We start from the raw sequence: 17548 nt of genomic DNA on the forward strand, positions 1-17548 counted from the left end.
ATATTATTTTTAAGTAGATCTGTATTAAGTAGTGAAAAAAATTGTTTAGCTACAAAAAATGTTTGGACAAAATGTTAAAAAGAAAGAAGTATTTAACGTGGTTATAGTACAAGCATCAAAAATGGTTCCGTAAATAAAACAATAGCTTACGCATAATTATAGCGTATATTTTTTTCTAAAATTCAAAACTATTCATTTTAAATAATCTAAGGAAATGCAAGAAACAAACATTTAACAAAAGCACTTGTTCTAGACAATTGTATTCACCATACACGTATATTAACACTAAGCATGCATTGCCAAATGACAGAAATACATATATATATAGGGAAAGACATGAAATTATAAATACAGTGAAATCTGAAAATGTCTCTACTTCTGCTCATTGTCAATTAAGTGAAGAGCAAAATCACATTTATCCAAGTGTTTTTGTATTTTGTCAACAACAACTTTTCTTTTTATCCTGGCATCTTTGAAGTCAGAAACAACAGTCATAGAATCTATATTTTCAAGATGTTTCATTAATGAATGAGAATGAGCGAGTATTTCCTTCTCGATTTTTTGATATGCTTCGGCTTTATGTTTCTGATCCATGAATCCTTTCAAAATGCTATCAACATGTTTTTCGATATCTGCAATCAATTGACCGGTTTTGCTGACATCCCTTTCGATGCTTTGAAATTTGTTCAATGCCTCCTCCTCATCTGGATTATAACGTTTCCCTACCACCATGATCTTGCTTCCGGATTTTATCCCAGATTCGGATAGGAGTTTGTCTGGATCTTTTGTCAATGTGACGCCTTTAAATATGAGTTTTTGACGATGCTCCGGGATTTCACTTTTTTCCTCTACAATGTGCATCAACTCCTGAACAGTCGCATCCAGAGATGCTGTTACTTTGTGCCTTGTAGCTCCCACAGATATTGTCAGTTCCATAATTACTTAATATAACACTTTGTCATGAAATATTTCTAAATGCGAATAGCCAAAAGGTATGCATTTTCACACTTCTGGTGCTGCTCAGTGAACAGATTGTTTCAGAATGAGCTTTGATTTTTTTTAATCTACCACAAAATACTATGTTGCACCAACTATAAAACAAATCCACCCATATAGCAAATACGGGTCTAGTATAGAAGTGCACAACCAGATGGCGTCACAATTTGAGTAGCTGTGGTCTAGTATACAAAGGCATCCTGTGGTTGTGCACTTGTATACTAGACCCGACCCGAAATGTTGGCCCATATTAATTTATTTTACTTGCCAGACACTGTTCAGTAGCTTGACTCAGGTATGCCCTTCTTTTTATGTAGCTTTCATGAAAAGATTGAATTAAAAAAGAGTGAAATTTTACAAGTACCACATGAATCTACTAGTCCTACTGTTAAATATATAGCCTAAATGTATGTATATGTGACTGTATTTGATAACTGAAATACATAGGCTAGTAGTATTTGCAGGTCTAGTATACAAATGTATAACCAAATGACGTCACAATTTGAGTAGCTGGGGTCTCGTATACAAATGCATCTGTGGTTGTAAACTTCTGCACTAGACCCGGCTACACATTATGCAAACGAATTGCTATTTCTTTGGACAAGTACTAGTCAGCCGTCAGGATTGGTCTTGGCAACGCCGTACATACGTACCACTGCAGCCATACATAGGCCTACGTAGCCTAATTAATGACTATAAATACTGAATTAAAATTCAATTCTGGAAAAAATAGGGCGAGCCGGGGTGAAAGGGTAAAAGTAGGCACTTTTTAACACCAAAAAGGCCCACCTGACTGCGTTTGCACAACACGCATGATGACGAAATTAACATGAGGCCAACTGGCAACATTAGCAGTTAAGTTACTAGTTTAGTAGTTACTATCTCACGTTACATGGCAAAGATGGCACACACTTATACATTGGCGACGCGTGACGTCATAGAACATTTGATAAAATGGCGCACATTATTCATTCGTTACAAAAAGTCAAAGTTAGAGCAATACAGTATATTTAGCAATGTTGCAGTATTGTATATTGTATGGTTTTTTGCTGTTATAACAGGCTATAGAAACTAAAATGTAGTATTAAACAGATCTACAGTGATAACTTAACAGCGAAGGCTTGCCTTGGCCAAAACTCCAGTGGAAATTAAAGCAGCGCAGTATATTGACCACCTGGAATCAACGTTGAGGCGTTTACGATTACAAGGCAAGGTGTTTTCGTTTCTTTTGATCTGAGGGTGGTATCAAGTCTATAAGGCTTCAAACTTTTATTCATCGTAACGTTTATGTATCATATACTTATTAGACACAATATTTATTTCATTTACGTCGTGTTTTTATATTATTTATGTAGTACGTTCATATATTATTGGATTGGCGAAATAAAATTCTCTCTCTCTCTCTCTCTCTCTCTCTCTCTCTGTGTGTGTGTGTCTCGTAAAATTCATGACAGTTGTCTATCTTTTCGTATTCCTGAACACTTGCTTATTATTTAATCATAACTGAGCCGCCCTGAAGCTTGACAAGGTACGCTTATGTCATAGTTACCAGAAACTATAAATAAGGCATCAAATCATACCAAAACACTAAAGCAGTCACGTTTAAACTCCAAAGTGTTATTTAAATTATGCTGCAATATCACACAATTACCTGTAAGCCTCTTTGTGACTTTTTGGAAACACCTGTTTTTGCTTTTCTTATTCTTATACGTAGTAGGCTACATTCTTAAAGTAAACTTAAGTTAAGTTAGGATTATAAACATGTTGCAAGAAGGGTGCCCGGTAGAGTTTATGTCTCGTACACTCAATAAATGTGAGCAACATTATCCGTCTGTTGTGACCCCAAAGGGATAACATTTACACAGAGGAAGGCAGTCGGTACTTTGAAAGTATCGTCGGTAACGTCACCGGTACTTGGCAAAGAATGTAGCGACGGTTCCGGTATTCGGTACTATTTTAAAAAAGTAGTTCGGTACTTTGTCGGTACTCGTTATCGGTACGTTTTGTGTAAAAGATTCTGCTGCAAATGCAATGCGCTATTATGCCCCGGTAAAGGTTACTCCAGGTCAAAACATATAAGACGTTAATCATTTGCAATTTTGCTTGACATTTCTCAATTAAAAAAGATCAACAGTTGCCAAAATAAAGTATTAAGGATTAATTAAAATGTATTTTTGAAAACCTATTTCTTGAAATTTGGAAATTTTCTTAGTCCCGGGACGGATTGAAATTTCTTGAAAAAAGTAATTCGGTACAGAGATTCGATACTTTTTTCAAAAGCACCGACGGTACCGGTATCGGTATCGGTAGTGAAAATGTACCGCGATACAGTAATTCGGTACTATAGTACTGCGGTACTGCCCACTTTTGCATTCACATTAGTAACGGCTCTGTATGGTAATCAGTAATGGTAATTAATAATGTAATGCTAATTAGTAATGGCTCTGTTGGTTTCCTTTAGATTAAGCGAAACCAACCGAGGAAAAATCAAAAACAACAAAATACTGATGTGTCGTCTGCAACTGAGTCCTTTCCTCTACGAAATTCGGTACACGCCAGAGAACGAAATTGTTGTCCCTGATGCCCTTAAGAGTTTCTGCCGTGATAGATTGCCAAAAAGATTTGTCATTGCTTCATGATTCCCTTGGACAGCACCAACATAATCCTTAGGTTGGCTGGGCGTTGGCGCTGCTGAGTCCAATCGTAACGCATTGGCGTCACCACGTGCTTAAAATTGCATGTCGACGGCGTGTTCTTACGCAGCCTTTCTTTTGATTTGAAGGTGTTCTGTGGAACAAAGCAAATTCCTCTAGCGGCAGTAAAAAGTATATTACAGTATTTGTAAAATCTATAACATTGCGTTGTAGGTTATCTTTAAAACCCAACTGTCTTATTACACCAGAACTTGTAAATGCGCTATAGCGTTGCAAAACTTGTAAGGTACCTGTACCGAATAAGGCCCGGTCCCTAATAAGGCCCATTGCTCATATTTCGCAAACCCGTGCAAATAAATAAAGGATTTTGTCCCTACATAAAAACTAATATAAATTCATGATGGTTTACCAGATTTCATCCTTGTCACGTGATCAACCGATTCGCTAGAGCACAACAAAAATTTGATATTTGGAGTTAAGGTGGTTTTGTTAATTTAGAAAAAAAGTAAGTGAGAATTTGGCCGGGTAAATGAACTGTTGTCAGCCGGCTGAAGTTTTCATGTAACAACCAACTTAGTATTGAAAAGGATAATGCACTTTTTTTTGCTAAAATTTTTCTGATGATAAAAATGTGACGTTTTTTTCGTTGATGCCACATACGCCTAATAAGGCCCATACAAGATGCCTGGCTAATTGATGTCCAGACTTCAAGAGTGGTTCCAGTCATCAGTTGGCAAATTGCTGCAGTTACTTTGATGCGCCTAGTGGAATCCTTTTAAATGTTTGTACAACTTAAAATGTGTAATTTTTAATAATGTTATATGTTGTCTATTACTATGTTTTGAATCAAAATACTCACAAAATTGGTGGGCCTTATTAGGAACCTATGCTCCTAATAAGGCCCATTTTTTGGAATTTTTAATTTCTTTATAAAAATTTTTGGGGGGGTTGTCAGGTATTGTAGTTTTAATATGTTGTAGTCATATACCCTCACTAATAGAATACGATTTTTCAGTCTATTCTCATTTATGGTTCTTGAGTTATTTTCAAAAAAGTGTTAGGTGGGCCTTATTCGGTACAGGTACCCTTATAGATCCGTTTTTCGGGACACTCATCATTTAATGCAAAATCCATAGAGAACAATTTAGCTTAAAACTTTCAGTTTTTTTTCTCTGAAACTAGATATAATAAACAAACACTTTTATAGAAGTACAACAAAGTGTCGAGCAGGACACACAGGACAGTTCAGTTTCATAAACCAAATTTCTTCCAAAATTTCTTAGAAATTCTGGAACTGTAGCCTATGTTGGAAACAACGCCTCGATGTTTAAAACAGGAGATAAGTGCACATTCAAATAGCAGACAATCAATCATAGCTTAAGCGGAAGGAAGTAGAATCGTTATAGCTGCCGGACGTGCCTAATTTGTCACGATAAAACCGCTTCTTCCGAAAAACAGGAGAATTTTGTTTTCAAACCAGAAAATCAATTTAGCTCCAAAACTTAAGAGAGAATATACAGCAATTGATTTGATCAGTTCTTAATTCAGGCATTAAAGGGTTAACAATTGTAATTATGCTGATTAAGATTTAGCTACTGTACAATAGTTATTTAACATTTTTTACCTACGTTTTAACACAGGGAGACATATTTCTAGCATTACAGGTTACATTACAGCATTACACAAAAATTATGTACGAAAAAGAAATGGTCAATAAAGAATATTACGGACTGACAATGGCTGCACTTGGTACGGTAGGCCTATTTTATTGTTGTTTATGTTTCAGCATTTAGTAGCAATCCACCCACGTTACAGAAAATGTTGTAATTTTAAGTTATACATTATGGCTGGATCCACGCGGAAATATTTAATGAGAGGATGTTACGTTCCTTCATCTTAACCGAGCGTTTGATGCGCGAGCAGGCTAAGTTAAATAGTCAACTCGCGAGAAATCATCGGAATGAGAATATGATATACTTATGACAGATGATCGGTAAAACCCATTAGATAATCGTTGTGTAATATTTTAGGGTCATTTTGCCTTTTGGGTCATGGCTTGATTGCACTGGCTATTCGAAGCAAGCCTTCGCTGAAGGAAAGAACGTTTTTTCTGAGATCTTTAGGGCTTTCTGACATTTTTGTCACAATCCACATTTTTATGAGCGCTTGGGCAGCATTTCAAAAAACGTGGGTGTTTGGGAAAATCGGCTGTCAGGTAAGAAGAAAAAAAGTTAAGTAAATAATTCCATTTGTATATCATTAAAACTCTTGCTACTAAACATGATTGTGCGTTTATTAGTTGGATGCTTACATCGGTATGGCCTTTGCATTGGCAAGCATTTCTAATGCAGCCTGGATTGCAAAAGACAAGTATTACTACGCTTGTGAATCCAGAAAATGTAAGAACTTTGAAGTGTGCTCAGGGAAAATAGTTTTAAAGTTTCTTAGAGATCGGAATAGATATCGTTTTCGAAAGCACAGTAATATTTTTTCAGGGGGCCAAAACTACTCCAAATGTGCAATGATTCTATGGTTAAGTGCTATAGGATTCGCAGCACTGCCCTTTTTAGGTGTTGGAAGTTACGGGTTTGAAACTTCGGATCCTTTCTGGCAGACTGGTTGTATGCTCGATTTCCATCACGTGGGCGTGTAAGTACATATGCGAGTTTATTTATTCGCCTGATTGCATAATTATTTTGTATACTATGTGGTTATAAATACTATAGAAATTTCTGTTTACTTTGATTCAAACAAACTGGTTTAAGCATTGTTTCAATGTAAAGAGTTAATTTATATAGTTGCGTTAGTTCAGCAAGAAAATAAAAGTGTGAGATACTGCAATCATGCGCAAACCTGTTGTTTTAGGAAATATACATTGTACATCATCATATTGTCGCTTGTTTGGTTCGCTTTGCCTCTCTACCATATCATTTGGTATTATAAGAAGATTAGAGACGCAGAAAAGGCCACGCTTCCGGTATAAGTTTCCGTTTTTCTTTTATTTAAATTAACAATACTTTTTGCAATACATCCCACAGGAGTTTATCCAACTTTTATGATTTCAAAACATTAGACTATTCAATACTGACATAAAGTTGGGTTCCATTATCTTTTTACAGATGGAATACATTGTACCTGCACAAATGATAGCGTCGTGGCTTCCATACGCAGCTTATGCTATGCTGTCGATCACACTTGGAACCAGTGTAGTGCCGTTTTATGTAACAGCTATCAACAACGTAAGCATGTGACGATTGTGACGTATTTATATTGATAGACTTTGAGCTTGTGTAGAAACAAAAATCAATTATCGTTCATACCAAACAAAAGAGAAGAAATTTTATACACGAATGCTCGGGATCATGAAAGAATAAAGCAAGAGACGCTGTACTGTAAATAAGCAAATCTTTGAGACAATTGTTTAATGAAAAGCCATTTTGACTTGTTTGTTTTTCATACAAAAAGGTTGCAGCAAAGATTTTCTTTGCCACCAACCCTTTTCTATACATGTGGAGCGACGACGAGTTGGGAAAGGCCTGCATTGAAGTTATTACTGGGAAGAAAGGAATAAAGGAAGCAAGCGAATAGTTTAACCATTTCTTTACTGAATTAAGGCATCATGTTGTTGTGTGAACGAAAAATCTGTAACCAAGTGATGGCAGTAAACCAAGTTTATGTTTATATTGTTGTTTTTAGTATTTATTTTGCCTGACATGCTGATACTATACGTAATAATTTATTATCGATATCATCAAAATCGTTATTACTTACATACAACATAAAATGTTTATGAAAAGTTTATAATTAATAAATAAAAAAATTCAAAATAAATCTTTGGAACATTTATCAACAATGTCAGTCTTATTTATATGCGGTAAATTGCAATATCGTTAATTTATTGAGTGAGTTTATCGTATCATTTGTTTTTCAAATATGTTTGTTATACTTGCTAGTTTTGCCAATATGCAGTTTATGATCTCACCTATACATGGATCAATAATAGCACAATGCAATCAGCAAGAGTTTGGTTATACAGCATCGCTCAGTCACTATAGTCAGCTGGTTTGACTTCTGAAATGGAATGATTAAACGCCATTATGCCAGTTGAACGCTACAAAACAAACATTTTATACTTTTTCCGTAAAGTGAAGTTGCTAGCCACAACACAAGTTCGAGGCCGAGGCAGTGTAGCGAACAGCGATGAAAATGACATTACGTCATTATAGGTCAACCAATTTGTGAATTTCGGTGTGAATTTCGGTAGTTCATTCGTTTAATTCCCGGCCTATCACCAAGAAACTTCTGCAGCGATTTTCAAAATCGGGAGTAGTATTTAATTCCCAATAACAATTACCGGTACACCTTAGGACATTACGGAAGCCTATTTTCATAAATACATTACAAGTTGCAGGTAGGTCTATTTCGAAATTGCAGGTATTTCGAAATTTCCAAAACTTTATAAATTGTGTGTACAGTATCTGGTTATCTTGCTGACTTGTTTGCTCTGGCTGTCAATGATGCTTGTTCTCGCATTTCGCTGCAATCGGACGTCTTGTTTTTGTCAAGTCCGCTCTAATGCAATGGTTTTTAACCTGGGGGTCGGGACCTGCGGGTGGGTCGTTTGCCTTTTCTCTGGGTGTCGCGAAGACGACAATTAAATACCAATCACTATTACGAGAATGCCAATTAATTACCATAATAAATTAACTGTAATGATATTAGTGAATGTTGTTGACAGTGAATGTTGTTGACAGTGAATGTTCAAACAGTTGAATAAAAGTTGAATGTTGAAACAGTGAGCAGCCAGGAAGCAAGTTGCGAGATAGACTATTATTTTGGCAGCAGATGATAGCCTAGGCAAGCCGCGATTGAGTTCCTTACTATTGAGTTCCCGGTATCAATCATAGGAATAAACTCATAGTAGAGCCAGATCTATGGTGTGCTCTCGCAATAACAGCGCCACGCATAGACAAGCTTGTCGCCAAGATGCAACACCAGCCATCTCACTGATGCTGAATTGTGCATAAATTCAATAAATGAGTATATTTTTCAACAGAGTGGTATCATAATTTATGTTATTTTTAATTATATTTTTTTGTGCTATTGCGCATACACAAATGTATTACATGTGCCTGAATCAAAATTTTTGGAAGGGTGTCGTTAGTTACATTGGGTTGTTAAAATGGGTCGCAGTATGAAAAAGGTTGAAAACCACTGCTCTAATGTATAAAGTATCTTGGTTGGATTACCTGAAGATATAACTCAATTCACTGCTTTAATTTATTTAACCCGTTGTTTGGTCTGTTGTACGTCATAGGACAAACCTAGAACAAGAGCACGATAATAAAACTTATATGTTTATACAGTAGAATTCGCCTAAATCGACACCTCAGTGGGATGAAGAAAAAGTGTCGATATAGGCGAAGTTTCGATATAGACGAATCAATATAAATTGTTCCTAAATTCCGGTTTTGGTTCAATTTAATGGCCAGGTAAGGGTTAAATGTGTACTCTAATCAGCACCGCCGCTTAATTTTATGTTTTCGCGTACACTACGGCAAAGAACAACACAAACAAGATCGTGAAAAATAATGGTAGTGGTATTTACACATTATACGCACGCAGATGTTACTGATGCGGAGCAATATGGCGTTACTACACTAAGGTACAGTGCAGTATTTACTTCTTGCAAAAAGCACTAATTTTTTTATGTTTAAGTAAAAAGAAGAGCTGTCACTATAAACGAACAAAATACTCTGGGGGATCAAAAAAGGTGTACATATAGGCGAACTATCGATATAGCCGAAGTCGCTATAGGCGAACTCGAATGTACGTAAAAGATATAGGAATTTGCCGGGACCAGCGAAAAAGTGTCGATATATGCGAACTGTCGATATAGCTGAAGTCTATATTTGCGAATTCTACTGTATAAAAAACAATTTGTAGCAACCTTTTGATCTACAGGCGTTGATGTACAAGTACTGACTATTGAGGCTGTCAAAATAACTGGGCATTAAATAACCATGCAGTTAACCTGAAATGTTACAGCGCACACGATTCTTATATTGCGTATGGAATCGGAAGTGATTGCCTATGACATCATTTTTACAGCCGCGTACCAGCAATGACCAAATCTTAAAGGACACATGTACATTTTACAAGCAACCGCAAAGTCTATTCATTGCATGGACCGCTGTTCATAGCAACGGAAACAAACGATTGTTTTGGCGTAAGTTTTTGTGAAAATCTCTGCTATGACGTAATTTTAGCAGCACAACAGAACTACAGGAAGGTTTTAATAAACTTAAAAAGTAATAACTATACTTAATAATCTTCTTTTTTGTTTCTTTGACACCATATGCTTTCCTCTGCTGTAGCGTGATGTAATTTATTTCATCAGACAATCAATAAGCGCTTTACCAAGCATCAATAAAAGCTTGCAATGTCACTGACATGTGAAAGCTGATAGGATTGTTTGCTTTGCTACTTCATACATAGAAGTGAAATAGCTTTTAAAAAAATGAGCAATAACTGGATAATCCTCTTTTTATTGCTCGCTATAGGCTTTAACTATTTCTATTCAGGCGAACTGAGGACATTTCGAAATGAATCAAGAACATTGCTTCAGTTCTCTTCATTTTGAAAATGCATAACTGGCTGGATGCGCGAATGAATTGCCACTATAAATACCCCGCGCATTGCCATTTACAAGTCACATATTGATCTGGCTATAGACGGAAATACAACAACAGATTTACGTGGCATGGTGTTGTTGGCATTTCGGTGGTGAACCATGTTGTCTTATTCCGCAAGCATTTTTCCGCAATTGACTGCATTTGTAGTGCAAAGAAAATGTTTTAAGTCAAAATCCTTGTTCCATCACCAACCCAATTTACAAGAATGGAAAAGGTTAGGCCAGCTTTACCTTTGATCATGCTAGCTGTTTTTTATCAGAGTTTGGCTTAAGGATGATATTACGGTAAAGGAACAGTTTAAAGGATATCAAAACAAGAAGAAAGCTTAGGTATATAGGTGTATTGTGAATGAAGTGAAGTAATCGACATTTATTGAACATTAAACTATTCATCCCTCGTGTTTTTACGAGCCCGAGCTTTTTACAGTTTACCATCCTATATCCATTATGCAGTTATAGTTTTAATTTTGGTGAAATTTTACCACCTTAATCTTAATCCGGGTAAGATAACCTGCTGAGGTTTCTCATACTCCAACATTCCTTGTTTGAATTTATTTGTACATGAATTTATGGCCAAGACATCTTTTCTTCTGACTTGTGAAGTGTCTCATGGAGTTTTATCCCCATAACAATCTTTCAGGTTACTCTGTAGAGTTGCTGTTACTGTTACTGTACTCTGTAGAGCAGGGGTGGGCAAACTACGGCCCGCCGGCACTTGCAGAAACTCCTACTCATCACTTATTGTTTTAATTAAACAGGTTAATTAAACAGTGAACAGTTGCACAAGTCTCATTAACTTTTGTGATGATGATTGCATAGCTTTAAACGTAACTGAGTGTGAAATACAAAAATTGTGTTTAATATGAATATGCGTTTATTTACACACCGGGTAAGTTTTCCTACTTTGTAATGAAAGTGTGCGGCCCGCCGGCTGCAACATTTCTTCAAATGTGGCCCTCAGTACAAAAAGTTTGCCCACCCCTGCTGTAGAGTATCTTGTACCTCAAGTTACCTAAGGTGCTAGGTTGGTAGTATGTCCATTTGAATACAAGAAAATATTTCTTTTCTTTTTTGCGTTTCTCGTTTTGCTTACAAAATACCCTAGCCTTCGTCTATTTTGTTTGACTAAGAAAACGGGCATTTTAGATACCAGCTGCCTGAAGGGAACTGTAATGTTTTTGTTTAAATATGTGTCAAGTATATATATTTTCAGCCAAAAATCGCCAGAATAAGTGGCAATACTTTGCATTTATTATATTTTGAAGCATTATTAGCTAATGAAGCGAAAAAAACACAATTTTTGTCACCTTTACTCAGGGGTTCCTATGGGTTACTTTTCTTTGGGTTATGTCTTACCCCAGGTTATGTCAGTAGTATATGTCTTATCCATTACAGTAGACGAAACGTTGCTTTGCCTATATCTAGGGTTAATTTGACGGGGTTTGCCACAGAGAAATTCAGATCTGACATTTGGCCTTGCATGCAGGATAAATCATTCATGGGTATTGCACACCGACATGAAAAAGACCATGTTGGCGAATTGTGGTTACTTGTTATTTGTAGCATTTTGCGTTGTAAATTTCTAACTGATAGGTTTTTGGCCGTGTTTTTGGGCGGCTTTAACTTTTTATAGTATACAATTATAGCGCAATGTTTTTCTAGATAAATGTTTCTCACTTGTTACCTTTTATATAGGCTTTTTAAAACATTCTAAATTCAGAGTAATATAATATGGGCGGTTTTACAACAAAAGAGTATTATGGCCTGACGATGGCTGGATTTGGTATGTATTTGTTTGTTTGTTTTTTATAATAATCTTAAGCAATTTATTTTTCTTGTTTTGCTTGCACGTAAAAACACCCTTACAATACATAAAGTATGAATGTATAACTTATTAGAATGATAAGCTATAAGTAAATTATAATTGATTTTTGCAAGTATTTTGTCATTAATTATTCTTATAGATACATTGCAAAAATTTACATAATGGACATAAATTCAAAAATCGATATTGATTGATTACCAAATTCCCGGCTTGCACGACTTGCACGGCTTTAGCCCTAGTTATCTTATTTATATGGATATAATCAATTCTGCATGCTATTCAAATTAGAATAAAAGTTATAGAAATGGAACAAATCGCCAACGATCCCGATCATTTGCATGATCAGTCTTTTTCATGATTGCATTTCCTGCAACAGTTTCGTGATTTGAAACCTAGATCGCGTAATGCCATTATCTGTGTTCGATTTACGCCCAAACGCATCGGGCACTCCTGAAAATGTTGCATTTGAAGAATGAATATTAGAAATGTTTCAAAGCGAAAATTCGAATATTAAATGTTGGATAACATTGGAGACTACACTCAGTGGATTACACAGTAGCCTACACTCGGACAAAATTAGACCTGCAGTTATTTGTAACAAGTTTCTTTTCAACTCCTCTGTGGGCTACTGCCTTGTCGTGGCGGAGCTTGGATACCTTGTTCACCTTTCTACCTTAACTGCAGGAGAAAAAATTTCTAAAAAGAAAACTCATTTCGCGGGAGGTCGACAGGTGAGAACAAAAGAGGTCTTCAGCCACCAATTAATTACATAAATATGAACAAGAATGTCAATCATATCGCATCGTTGGTCGCGCGAGTTTGCAAGAAGCGCATGCAAGGGCAGAGGGGTTCGTTCAAAAATAAGTGACAAATAAGTTTTACATCACGAGCCGCCCGTTATCGGAAGCCCACCAATGCTATTGCTACGCATTTTGGAAGGCGACTGGATAAGAGTTACAGAAATTTTACCCATGGTGATCCAATGCACACAATCGCTCACGAAACTGTCAAAGGCAAACAGTTGGATACTAGAATGTCTTCTCTTTGATGGAAAAGAAGCAGAAGGTACTCGAAGAATGTAAGCGTTATCAGTTGGAAATTGTAGAAATCTCTTCAACAAAGAGCCGTCGCTTATGGGAGCTTTAAATAAATGAAAGGCGACAAAGTTTAACAAACAAACACAAATATGGTACACAATGGGCGTGGTTATATAAATACGCACAATCGAATCGTTAAAACTTATAGCAACAACAAAAACAGCAAACACGACAAATAAATGCAATTGACGAGGCGTATGGGTCAAAAAATAAGATTTATCTGATTTCTTAAGACTCTTAGGTTGGACTTAAAAAACCTGTTTAAATCAGAAGGCAGCATGGTTGTTATTGTTTTCTAGCCTGGTAATTCCCCTAGAATTTGGCGCGTTTCAACGTTCTAGGTTGTTCGGAATACTTGGATAGAAATTGCCATGAAAAAGTGGAAAATGTGTATGTATTTATGCCCAAAAATCCACTTTTGACTTTGGGCCTAAGTAACGGGATATAGAAATAAGTGATTTTTGCTGTTTTCCAGCATGAGATAGCATCAGGCAAGCCTAGTTCACATGCAAAATTTCCGGGATTCCCATGGAGCGATTTTCTAGCAATTGCATTTTTAATAATTTTACTACATATAGAAATAAACAAAGAAATGGACCTTTTTTTGAAACTCATACGCATCTTCAAAGCCAACGTGCAACATCAACTCCGTGCATGCATGATGTACGCTGACCTCATACTGCCAATACATAGTTACAGCAGTAATCAACAGGAACAGAATTCTTCACAATGTTTGATAACTTCTATAACCCATGTTAAACAACATTGCCGCGATGACAAATTTGGTCAGTTACAGTAGTAGTAACTAGTAACCAATAAAAAGAGAAATGTTACCCTAAGATACTATACAATAACCGTAAACGTCATTAATCTTTATGCTTTTTTGTTGCAGGAATAATGTGTTGTTTGGGCCACCTCATGATCGCTTTGGCCCATCGAACAAAGCCGTCAATGAAAGAAAGGAATTTCTTTTTGAGGTCGTTGGGAGTTTCAGACATGCTGGTATGTGTTCACACGTTTTTGAACGCTTGGGCAGCATTTCAAAATTCGTGGGTTTTTGGAGACATCGGCTGTCAGGTAAGAAAAATAAACTTGACGAAAAACAGCATCTACAAAGATTTAAATGAGATTTGAATGTAATTATATTTGTCTACTGATCAGGTCGACGCTTACTTGGGTATGGCTTTCACGTTGGCGAGCATTTCAAACGTTGTCTGGATTGCGAAAGACAAGTACTACAACGTTCACAATTCTAGAGAATGTAAGAGTTGTTTTCAAGTGAAAACTTAGCGTTTTCAAACTAATAAAAAACAAAGGTTTCCTCACACATGAAATTTTACTCATTCCCCAATGCAATATGTTGGATTTTGGAGATGTCGTATTCACCTTTCAGCCTTAACACGTAACTTCTAATTATTGCGCTTTGAAAAGTAAAAGCTTCATATATACATGTCTAAAGGGAACCAAAATTATAACTACCATGCAATGATGCTGTGGATAAGTGCTATGGTAGTAGGAGGACTGCCCCTTCTAGGCTTTGGAAGTTATGGATTTGAAACTTCGGATCCATTCTGGCAGACTGGGTGCTTGCTTGACTTCCATTATGTGGGCTTGTGAGTAGTTGCCGGATTATTTATACCGCGCTCTGTGGGTCAAAACCAGTATTAATTTATCAAACGCAAGATTTTTTCAAAGTTGTTTTATATATTTACTGTACATTTCTTTAACTAATTGTTTTAGTTGATTAAGGCTCAGTGTAATAGGGAGCAATTCTCAGTTGTCTCAACGTTTGCTTGTAAATACTGTAGTGTTACACAATCTGCATACCACCATAACAAATGCATTATGAGCTTGACCATAGAAGTCTGTTAATTGTAGTAAATACACCTTCTACATAATTGCGATATCTATTTACTGGTTTGCTGTTCCGGTCTATCGTGTCACGTGGTATTACAAGAAAATCAATGACGCAGGGAAAGCTAACCTCCCAGTAAGTAATCGTCTTTGCAATAAATGACATAATTAACCAATAAAGCAGCCTGAGAAATTTTATTAAGCTTTCAAGATTTAAAACATCCAGCACATGTTGAATGCTAATCGGATTTAAATGTTTCTTGCAGTTAGAATACATTGTACCTGCACAAATGATAACGTCATTAACGCCGTACGCCGTATATGCTTTGCTTTCGGTCACAATTGGAGCCGGTGCCGTGCCGTTTTACGTAACCGCTATCAATAACGTAAGTGTGGGTTTATACTTGTAAGTTATTTGAAATATACAAATGTGGTTTTAAGCAAGGTAAACATATACACAGCGTATTTTCAGTTATTATAATGTATTTACGCGCGTTAAATACTTGAAGCGAAAAGTATCGTTGCGTGTGATTCAGGAAACAAGAAAATAGCTTAATACAAGCCTTTAACTGAACATTTACATCGACAAAGGTTGCAGCAAAGATCTTTATAGCCACCAACCCCTTCCTATACGTGTGGAGCGACGAAGAACTGAGAGAGACCTGCATCAAGCTTTTCACTGAAAAGCACGAAGTCAAGAAATCAAAGAAACTAAACTAATCCTCCCGGCCTATCTGTATGAAGGCATGTCATATATTAACTTTTCATTGTACTGTAATAATCCTATCTCTGTTTGGTCGCTGTATAGTATTGTACATTGTTAGCGTTATTGTCATTTATAATCATTACACCACCATTGGCTACAGCTCTAACTTTACTGCAAAACGACGTGATAATCAAAGTGTCTTGCAGAGCTCTGTCCCGTGTACGTGGATTATTGTATATAATTATATTGCTATGTTTATTCAATCGTTTGCTGGTTATCACACTTTATTATGATTTATCACGCAGCTTAACTCAACTGTCCGTGATATATCATGTTATCTGTGAAATATCTGAATAAATCTGAATAATATCTGAAAAAACTGTTATTGAACTGTTAAAAAAATGTTATCCATTATAACGCCACAATTTTGATCCCAATAGCGGGACTGGTTTTGATACAAACGTTACACAGACTTTGATTCTACTTTAAAAATTGTGATATCACTGTGACAAGTAACGAATATATGGCAGCTAATATAAATACTAAAACGATAGTGCATCGAAAATACTGAAAAAAGCGGCAGTTGAGATTAAAAAACAACATGAAAAATGGAATGAAATTTAGTTAAGTAAATCGCTTGGTGCTTCCTTAACGTTTTTCTGCTAGTAAAACCCGATTTATGTAGGAATGCATGGCCTGCGTGTTTTCAATGACAGCACGATGTAGATTGTAGAGACTTCTCGATTCTTGCTGCCTCGACAACGATAGCTTGGTAACTGGATACCTTCTGGCTCAATTGGCGATTACGACGACGCCGTTCTAACGTGTTTCGAAACCATCCACTATACATGCCAAAATAAACAACCCTTCTTTATTAAAATAATAGAAACATTTTACTAAAAATTGTTGGTGGTAGGTTAAAAGATTAATTTCTTCCAACTTGTTGAGATTTCATACACACGTATAGGTTACGACGAAATATTCTACGAAGCGGCTAATTCACGGTATATACACGTGAGATAGTGACAGTCAAAATTCTATCGTAATTGTTTTCTACGTAGAGTCGTACGAGCTGCAAAGGGGTGCGAATAATACCAAATAACAGCGTCTTTGAGTCATAAAAGTTTAATAATAATATCAGATGAATCAGATATATCATTTGCGAAGGACTCTTTTAAATCGAGTGCTATTTACACAATTTTTCTAAGTGTTGTCTGATGTTCATTCTCGACTGAAGCTCCCGCCGACCATGAATAAGCTGCATCGATCACAAAGAAAGAAATGTTGAACCCTGATTGCAACATTGAATGTACCTTGCCTTCGTCGACCCCACCAGGTCAATGAACATAGCTTTTGTCGTTCTATCCTTTACCTTCGCTTTGTGTGTATCTGGCAAACCCCTTTTGTCAATTTTATTTCATTTGACTCAAATTTCGTTGGTTTCTGAAGGGATGGCGAACCACAGTATACACAGTGACAAATTTTGGTACATTGTATAGATTCTTTGCTTTTGTCGTTTTTAGCGGAGGTTTACCAGAAATTAACTTTGTTCGTTTGTTTGTTGCCTTTTTCGTGTGTGAACGCAGCCTAATTTGAATTTGAACAGCTTTTTGTCAACATTTGGCTGCGTATTGCGTTATGTGTTCATTAGTGCATAGCTGTCTAAACTAGGGTTGAACTTGAACTGAAGAACTAGTTTGTAAGGAGCTCCCACATCAGGAC

At 36.3% G+C, this 17548-nt stretch overlaps 3 protein-coding genes across 4 annotated transcripts; 2 read left to right on the forward strand and 1 right to left on the reverse strand.

Moving 5' to 3' along the window:
* Positions 1–18: 18 nt before the first annotated feature.
* Positions 19–1853, reverse strand: LOC143452252 (BAG family molecular chaperone regulator 1-like). The gene has a single exon (XM_076953142.1). It carries the CDS (start codon positions 934–936, stop codon positions 373–375), a length of 564 nt encoding a protein of 187 aa, XP_076809257.1. The 5' UTR covers positions 937–1853; the 3' UTR covers positions 19–372.
* A 3352-nt stretch (positions 1854–5205) lies between these two features.
* LOC143452050 (RPE-retinal G protein-coupled receptor-like) lies at positions 5206–7680 on the forward strand. Its single transcript, XM_076952872.1, has 7 exons — positions 5206–5399; positions 5681–5865; positions 5950–6049; positions 6146–6299; positions 6516–6627; positions 6770–6889; positions 7116–7680. The coding sequence occupies exons 1-7, from the start codon at positions 5342–5344 to the stop codon at positions 7236–7238; spliced, it is 852 nt and encodes a 283-aa protein (XP_076808987.1). The 5' UTR covers positions 5206–5341; the 3' UTR covers positions 7239–7680.
* A 2751-nt stretch (positions 7681–10431) lies between these two features.
* Positions 10432–16089, forward strand: LOC143451983 (RPE-retinal G protein-coupled receptor-like). 2 transcript variants are annotated; one of them, XM_076952781.1, is made up of 8 exons: positions 10432–10674; positions 12040–12127; positions 14159–14343; positions 14428–14527; positions 14726–14879; positions 15145–15256; positions 15387–15506; positions 15712–16089. In XM_076952781.1, exons 2-8 carry the CDS (start codon positions 12076–12078, stop codon positions 15838–15840), a joined length of 852 nt encoding a protein of 283 aa, XP_076808896.1. In that variant the 5' UTR covers positions 10432–10674; positions 12040–12075; the 3' UTR covers positions 15841–16089. The 2 variants fall into 2 exon arrangements, with proteins under 2 accessions (XP_076808896.1, XP_076808895.1); XM_076952780.1 differs by lacking the exon at positions 10432–10674 and adding an exon at positions 11712–11846.
* Positions 16090–17548: the final 1459 nt, after the last annotated feature.

This window comes from Clavelina lepadiformis, chromosome 4 (genome assembly GCF_947623445.1).
Source record: "Clavelina lepadiformis chromosome 4, kaClaLepa1.1, whole genome shotgun sequence".
Classification (NCBI taxonomy): Eukaryota; Metazoa; Chordata; class Ascidiacea; order Aplousobranchia; family Clavelinidae; genus Clavelina; species Clavelina lepadiformis.

What these genes read in the sequence shown, in the direction of transcription:
- LOC143451983 (XM_076952781.1), top strand. Translation starts at nt 12,076, where the DNA reads ATGGGCGGTTTTACAACAAAAGAGTATTATGGCCTGACGATGGCTGGA. An exon ending in TTGGAGACATCGGCTGTCAG is followed by an intron (nt 14,344 to 14,427) that starts GTAAGAAAAATA and finishes TCTACTGATCAG; the next exon opens with GTCGACGCTTACTTGGGTAT. An exon ending in ACGTAACCGCTATCAATAAC is followed by an intron (nt 15,507 to 15,711) that starts GTAAGTGTGGGT and finishes ACATCGACAAAG; the next exon opens with GTTGCAGCAAAGATCTTTAT.
- LOC143452252 (XM_076953142.1), bottom strand. Translation starts at nt 936, where the DNA reads ATGGAACTGACAATATCTGTGGGAGCTACAAGGCACAAAGTAACAGCA.
- LOC143452050 (XM_076952872.1), top strand. Translation starts at nt 5,342, where the DNA reads ATGTACGAAAAAGAAATGGTCAATAAAGAATATTACGGACTGACAATG. An exon ending in GATTTCCATCACGTGGGCGT is followed by an intron (nt 6,300 to 6,515) that starts GTAAGTACATAT and finishes CTGTTGTTTTAG; the next exon opens with GAAATATACATTGTACATCA. An exon ending in CAGAAAAGGCCACGCTTCCG is followed by an intron (nt 6,628 to 6,769) that starts GTATAAGTTTCC and finishes ATCTTTTTACAG; the next exon opens with ATGGAATACATTGTACCTGC.